The following is a 7,539-nucleotide window of genomic DNA, read 5'->3' on the forward strand; positions in this document are numbered from 1 at the left end:
GACATGCAAAATTTTGACAAAATATTGTTAATTGTTTATAGTTTCATTTGTCACTTAGTTATTGCTAAATACCCCCGACCGTTGCTGCTACCTTGACGTGGTGGTCGGGCTTGCCTATCGTGATGAAGCAACCGAGCTATGCTGGCTGGAACAATCGTTCCTCAAGGTCCTACCATGCCAGACAGGTCGGTTGAAGAGCGGTAAGACTAAAAGCAGCAATCCCAAGGTCCGAAGGCGAAGTCGTACTGCCGACTGTACAGAGGTGTGACGGCAGTAAGGTGTTTCCTTCAGACAACCAGCATGACAGCGATGCTGCCTTCCCACAAGGAGAGGTGGGGTTAGAAAAGGTCGACCCTAAAAATGCACACCTCGCCTTATCCCACGGATATCCGTCTCCGGCGGTAAGGTCCTTTGAAGAACGGAGCTAACACGTCAAAACTCCCCCACGAAAAGGCCGTGCGTGACCGGCCTCAAGCAGTTGTCCCTTGGGCACTGCGGTCACGCTCCCAGGTCGTTAAGACCAACACTAATCCGACTTCTTTTTCAGGTCCCTCAAGAAATACTCTTCCACGGTGTGGGCAGCCGGGAAGTGATATTAGTCCTCATACCCGTAACAGCACACGAGATCAAGTTGGTCACTTTCAAATCCTTCCTACACCTCCTAATAACTCTGTTATCTCCACGACTAACCCTTCCCACGTCCTTTTATCACCTCGCATCGCTAGGGCAAACGATTCGAGTACACGGAACGTTATTCCTGGTCTCCTGAAACCACGCTCCAAACTACATATAGGAACTTTTAATGTCCGAACATTGTGCCAAATAGGACAACAGGCTTCTTAGCTAGGACTTTAGAATCTTACACCGTCGATGTGTGCTGCGTCTCCGGAACGCGCATACAGGATCCGAGTAGTGTCATTCATTTGACCTCACCTAATCAAAATAAAGAACCATCTCGATACACGCTTCGTGTATCTAGAAGCCCTGATGCTGCTTCCCGTGACCTCGCTGGAGTAGGTATAGCATTAAGTCCTAGGGCAGGACTAGCTCTTTTAGACTGGATCCCAGTAGACAGTCGTCTATGCTCTGTCCGACTAAACGGGTCAGTAAGGACTCGGAAAGATAGGTAAACTCGTCGTCTCTGCCTACTCTCCCACTGACTGCAGCTCAGACGATATAAAAGATGAGTTTTACAGGAAACTTTCTGACCTTCTCCGAAAAGCTAGGCGTTCTGATGTAGTAATAGTGGCTGATGACTCTAATGCTCAAGTAGGTAAACTAAGTGAAAGGGAAAGACACCTGGGTGGATCTTATGATGTGGCTAAAAGAACAGATAATGGCGACCGTCTGTTGCAGCTGTGTTCAGATAACCGCCTATTTCTTGCAAATACTAACTTTAAGCATAAGGAAAAACATCTTTTGACATGGCGACCCCCGAATTCGTCCCAGCGTTGGACCCAATTAGATCACATCGTTATCAGCCACCGATGGAGGGGCTCGATAGAAGACTGTCGCTCATTCTGGAGCACATGTTCAGACTCAGATCATGCTCTAGTGCGAGCACGTATCTGTCTGCGTCTTACTGGATGTAGGAAAGACACTGCAGGGAAGCCTCTAAGGGTTCTACTTAATGATAAGCAAGCTAAGAATATATTTCAGGAACAACTGGAAAAACAGTTAGACAGACATGTAAGTTGTGCCCACCCCGAAGCAGCGTGGAATGACATCCGAAAAGCTGTGGAAACAGCAGTGATATCCGCTAGTAAGGTAAGCCATAAGGTCAGGGAGAAACAATGGATCTCGGCAGCATCTACCGCACTGATAAATGCTAGAAAACTCATCCCATCTGGCTCTGAACATAAAGAAGGGCGGAGTCAGCTTAAGCGAAGGCTAGTAAGAAGCCTACGCAATGATCGTGAACAGTGGTGGGTAGCGAAATCAAGAGAGATGGAAAAGGCAGCGGCAATAGGTAACAGCAGACAGCTATTCAGACTTATTAAAGAAACCGGCATTAAGAACCCAACTATTAGCGAAACTATCTCAGACAAAGATGGGCATATCATTCATTCTCAATCCAGGAGATTGGATCGATGGGCAGAACACTTTAGGGATCAGTTCAACTGGCCTTCAGCCACACTTCAGTTACCCACGATCCCCAGTCGTCCTGAATGGCAAATTGAGGTAAGTCCTCCAACTCTCTACGAGGTTGAAAAAGCTATAGGAAATCTAAAGCGAGGGAGAGCCGCAGGACCTGACAGGTTCACCCCTGAGATTTTTAAGCATAGTGGTCCAGTACTAGCAGTGAGATTGACTGAGGTCTTAGGTAGAATCTGGGAACTGTACGTAATTCCATCTGACTGGTCCCAATCACTGATTGTGCCAGTCTATAAGAAAGGACAAAAGTCCTCTCGTGACGATCACAGAGGAATCAGTTTGACTAATATAGTGTCTAAAATATTAGCTTCAATAATACTTGGACGCCTAACCAAAGCTCGTGAAGAGCAGACTAGAGAAAACCAGGCTGGTTTCCGACCTGGACGGGGTTGCATAGACCAGATATTCACTCTACGTCAGGTCCTAGAACATAGACATACATTCAAACGTCCCACAATAGTAGTATTTCTTGACCTTAAGGCAGCATTTGACTCCGTTGATCGTGAGGTTCTATGGCAGTGTTTGTCACTGAAAGGAGTACCGAAAACGTACATTAACCTCATAAAGGCTCTCTACTCGAACACAACTGGTCGTGTGAGAGCCTATGGCGAACTGTCATCAGAATTGGTTACCTCAAGTGGTGTTCGTCAGGGCTGTCCACTCTTGTTTAACTTTGTCGTTGACATACTTTTAGAGATATCACTTTCATCATCTCAATCTCCTGGAGTTGAACTTTTACCGGGAGATTCACTTGTTGACTTAGAATACACCGACGACATAGTTTTATTCGGTGAAGACGCTGACAAAATGCAGAGTCTTCTGGTCACTATAAGCAACAATGCAGGCATGTTCGGGATGCGATTCTCTCCCTCGAAGTGTAAAATGTTACTTCAGGATTGGGTTGCATCGACACCTGAACTAATGATAGGGAGTGAAGTAGTTGAGCGTGTTGACAGCTTCACTTGTCTTGGGAGTCTCATCAGCCCTTGTGGTCTGGTGTGTAACGAAATCTCAGCACGAATATAGAAGGCTCGTCTAGCTTTCGCCAACTTGCGCCATTTATGGCGTAGGCGAGATATCCGTCTAGCAACCAAAGGACGGGTTTACTGTGCAGCGGTCCGTTCTGTCCTACTTTATGGCAGTGAAACATGGCCGATAAGAGTAGAGGATATTCGTAGGCTACTAGTATTCGATCATAGGTGTCTTCGACGCATTGCTCGTATATCCTGGGACCACCGAGTAAGTAATGCAGTTGTTAGGAAGCAGGTACTAGGTAAGGATGGCAAATCGATTGATGAAGTAGTGAAACTTCATCAGTTGAGATGGCTGGGACACCTGTTACGTATGCCCAACCACCGACTGCCCCGACGTGCAATGCTTTATGGTGTAGGAGTAGGTTGGAAGAAAGCTAGAGGCGGCCAGACCAAAACATGGCATAAATCCATGAAGTCGCTGACAAGTGGACTGGGATATGTTGGTAGGTGTAGACTACCTGGTTGGGATGCGCGAGATGATAGCAACCGATGGTTAGAGACCTTGAATGACATGACTCAAAATCGTTTGCGATGGCGAAGGTGCATACACTCTTTGTGTTCTACCAAATTCTAATCTGAATTCTTCACGTCCGTATCCTTTTTCACTTTCCAAATTTATTTCACCGTATTATGCTCCTTCAATAACATCTTCAAACCCTTATCTTTCACATAATACTTATACTCTTACTACTTCTACCACTACGGGATTTGAATCGACAACTGCATCTCTGTGCTAATGTGGTATGGCAACTCGAACTGATGTACGTACGTACGAAGTTCTACGTTGTAACTGACTGACTGACTATTGCTAAATACCAGTGCAAATTTACACCAAAGTGTTAAGTCACATAGGACTTCTGACGGCAAAAAAGAATTAGTTATTTATTTCCTGTAATTGATCGTACTTCACCTAGTATCTGTAGACAGGTAAGCAAACAAACAACAACGTAGTTTGGTCGTGACTCGTGTCCCTAAACCAAATCAATGAGTTAAATTTTTAAACTTTCCCAAAGCCAATGACCTAAGTGATCAACAAGACAGTGGAGAAAATTAGTATCTATGCCCACGATATTTTATTGGCTGGAATAGGTTCGTATTCATTTCATTCTTTAAAGGGTTTTAATTCCGTATGTTCTGTTGATTTTCTATCCAATAAGGACACATCGCGTGGGCATTCCGTTAAGTTTAGTCACTGTTAAATGATTGTTTCCTCATTAACATCCTTAAACTATAGACTTTTTTGAACACCCTGGTTATGAACTCGAAGTTGATAACAATAACATGAATATATTTTGTTTTCTCTTCTAGACCTGGAACATCTTATTCTAATTTGCTTACTTTCCCTGATTTTCCAGACATCCTTTAGTTTCTGTTAACTTTCTTGTGTTGCTTTGTATAAAGTACAATAGATTTAGTATTTTCAAAAGTTCCAAGTTATATCTAAATAGTCTTTTGTTATTAGGACGGGTTAACTGAGAGATGCTGTTCAAAATTGATTCGGTTTTTATAGGTTTTATTATTTCTTATCGTTCTCAAATTTAGTATGTTTTTATACACGTGGAAATTTCTTCAACTTTGATTTGGGCATTTTTTTCCCGTAATGTTTCAATATTTTAAAATTCTATCAACTCTTCAATACTTAAATTTTTCTATCAAACATAAATCTTACCAGAATCATTTTTATGTAAGCCTACTTTTCCGTATATTACTGATATATTTGTATTTTCAACTATTCATTTAACAATGAAGAGAGGATTTCTAAATGTAAGTGCTCGTTTTATCGAGGAGCTAGTTTGAAAGTGATAGAAGTCTCATAGTAGTCCAATAATGACACAATCGAACATCATTGATTATTATCATCTAATTCATCCAGATAATTAACGTTTTTGTAAATAAGTATTAATGTGAATTGTTACGGTATTATGGTGCTAAAAACAGTATTCATTAGTCAAGTGTTGTTCAATAGGTCCGTAATAATTTAGTCAACTATGGTCTACCTTGTAATATGAAATCTTGTATACGTTGTGCTTAATGTTTAAAGCTGCACGATATATAGCTTGTGATTATAAAATAATATATATGTAATGTTCTAATTAACAGAAAATTGAATTCTCGATATTTTAAGTCTTAGTGTAAGTTATTTCTTCAGATAATAAATTGAATAACCGAATTAAATTAACACAACTTTAAATGGTACATAGGGGAAAATAGAATACCTAGTACAATCAGAATAGGTCTTTCCATATCAAAGTCATGTCGTTCCGGTCAAAGTAAGTTTTGTTCACGATATAATTGTGTATTTGTGTATACTCTAATGAGTGTGAAGAAATGCAATATTTTCAATGTGAATAAGTAGATTTAAAACTGTATATGTATGAGGAATAAATATAACTAAGTTTGGATAATTAGTCCAATATGAACTGATAGTTTGCCCTTACTTTATTATTGAACACTAAGATTTAGCAGTATATAAAAGAGCCTTGCTTTATGGTCGAAAAAACTTTTCTAAATTATTCTGATATTTTAAATATTGATCTTGATGGTTGTCGAAAATAGCTAGTACTACTATAGGTAATTATAACTTGAATATTTTCCAGTTATACATAATTATTAGGAGAGGTTTTGACTACCTATAAACGAACTGGAATGGTGGTTGAGCCGTTCAACTTTCTATCATTAAGTTCCGTGTTCGAACTCTACTCCATCTACTTTAGTCTAGGCAACTATTCAGTTGCCTAGACTAGGCTTCACACTTCGTATGTGGTCCATACCTAGATACCCAATAAATTGATTTGTTTAAGTCCATTTTTCTTTACAAATAAAGTAAATAGAAAACAACTTTCGCACTCATCACTCTAGTTGACAGTCAAATGTATTGTTCATTCTTAATTTCATCATAATCTCAACAAAAGTTTCCTTCATTTTTTGTTTAGGAATGACTATTTAATTAAGTTTGTCTGATCTTTCTATTGATGTTTCGAAATGTTTTTTTCTGTTGTTTTTATCCAGGCAGCAAATAAAACCAGTATTTTTTTTTATCTTCAACTTAAAGGGGAAACAGAATCAGATTTAATATCACTTAATTTATTTCCTAAATGTCTTGCAATCTATCGTCCAGCTACATTATTATGTTCACGTGTTGAATCACGACTAACGGAAAGAGCTTTTCAAATTTTACTGAAACCTTTCGCATATCTTGCACCTACATTATTGACAACAATTGATATCCTTGCAAAGGCTATGACCAATGCTCCATTTAGTTCCAAATTAAAAACTGATTTATCTGTACAACAAGAAAAATCACTACCTAAAAATGTGTATATTTTCGAAAATTCTGATATTTTCTTACTTGCATCGGAAAACAAGGATATATAATTATTCCATTGGGGTTGTGCTCTAACTTTGAAGTAAGTTCTTATTCCATTTTGCCGGTATTTTACATTATGCCATTGACACTTTATTCAATTCATGAATCCGTGGATTTGTTTCGCTCATCTTAATATCTTTCCAGTTGGATAGTATTCATAATTATCACATATTGATTATAACTTACATTCAAATTCACAAACTACTTTGCACGTGGTCACTACGATACAGTTGTTTTTACATTCCTACTTTTTTTCGTTCACAAATATTCTGCGTTCATTATGTTTGCTAAATTGGTTTGTTTTTCATTATAATAGTTTTATTGACTGAAACATTTCTTGTTATAGATCAACAACTACCTGTCAGTCTTTCTGACGCTCCTGTTTTCTTATCATTTTTGTTACGCATTATTTACACGATTTATAATCAAACCTGTATATTTAGTCGTTTTTTAAAAAAAATACAAAACTGTAATACGGTTAGTTGGTTTTTGTTTACGCAATGATAAATTTCAACTTTAAATGTTTAATGTAGTTAGTATTCTATTTGAAATACTAGATAGGGTATTAGTTTCGTGTACACTTTATGGGGACTGATTAAGAAGTACTTCGAACAATATGTGGTTGTTATTTGAACTCAAATATACGGGTTGAGTTTACACCTCCAACTAAATCGTTGGGGCTCATCGTATCAAATCCAATTAATTAAAGAAAGCTTCCTGGAATACGCTTTTGTGTGATATACCGGGCTAAGGTGAACAAGCCAGTATTATATCCGAGTCATTTACTATTTGTACTTGGAAACGAAGAAACACTACAGTTCCCACGATACGAAGTAAGAACACAAAAGACACTGGTACAAGTGAAGATTTATTGACTCTAAACAAATACGACCCTAGTCACAGAGCACACATCGATGGTGCGAGATTCTAAAGTCCTAGCTAAGGAAGTCTGTTTTCCTATTTCGCATAATGTTCGGACGTTAA

General features: G+C 39.0%; 1 protein-coding gene across 1 annotated transcript; it reads left to right on the forward strand.

Annotated features, from left to right (window-relative positions):
- Positions 1-6,170: 6,170 nt before the first annotated feature.
- On the forward strand, positions 6,171-7,081 carry Smp_005050 (Oxidoreductase HTATIP2, putative; the record flags this gene model as incomplete). Its single annotated transcript, XM_018792031.1, has 1 exon — positions 6,171-7,081. One exon carries the CDS (start codon positions 6,171-6,173, stop codon positions 6,561-6,563), a length of 393 nt encoding a protein of 130 aa, XP_018647282.1. The 3' UTR covers positions 6,564-7,081.
- Between the last annotated feature and the right edge of the window lie 458 nt (positions 7,082-7,539).

Source organism: Schistosoma mansoni (genome assembly GCF_000237925.1).
Source record: "Schistosoma mansoni, WGS project CABG00000000 data, supercontig 0223, strain Puerto Rico, whole genome shotgun sequence".
NCBI classification, from domain to species: Eukaryota; Metazoa; Platyhelminthes; class Trematoda; order Strigeidida; family Schistosomatidae; genus Schistosoma; species Schistosoma mansoni.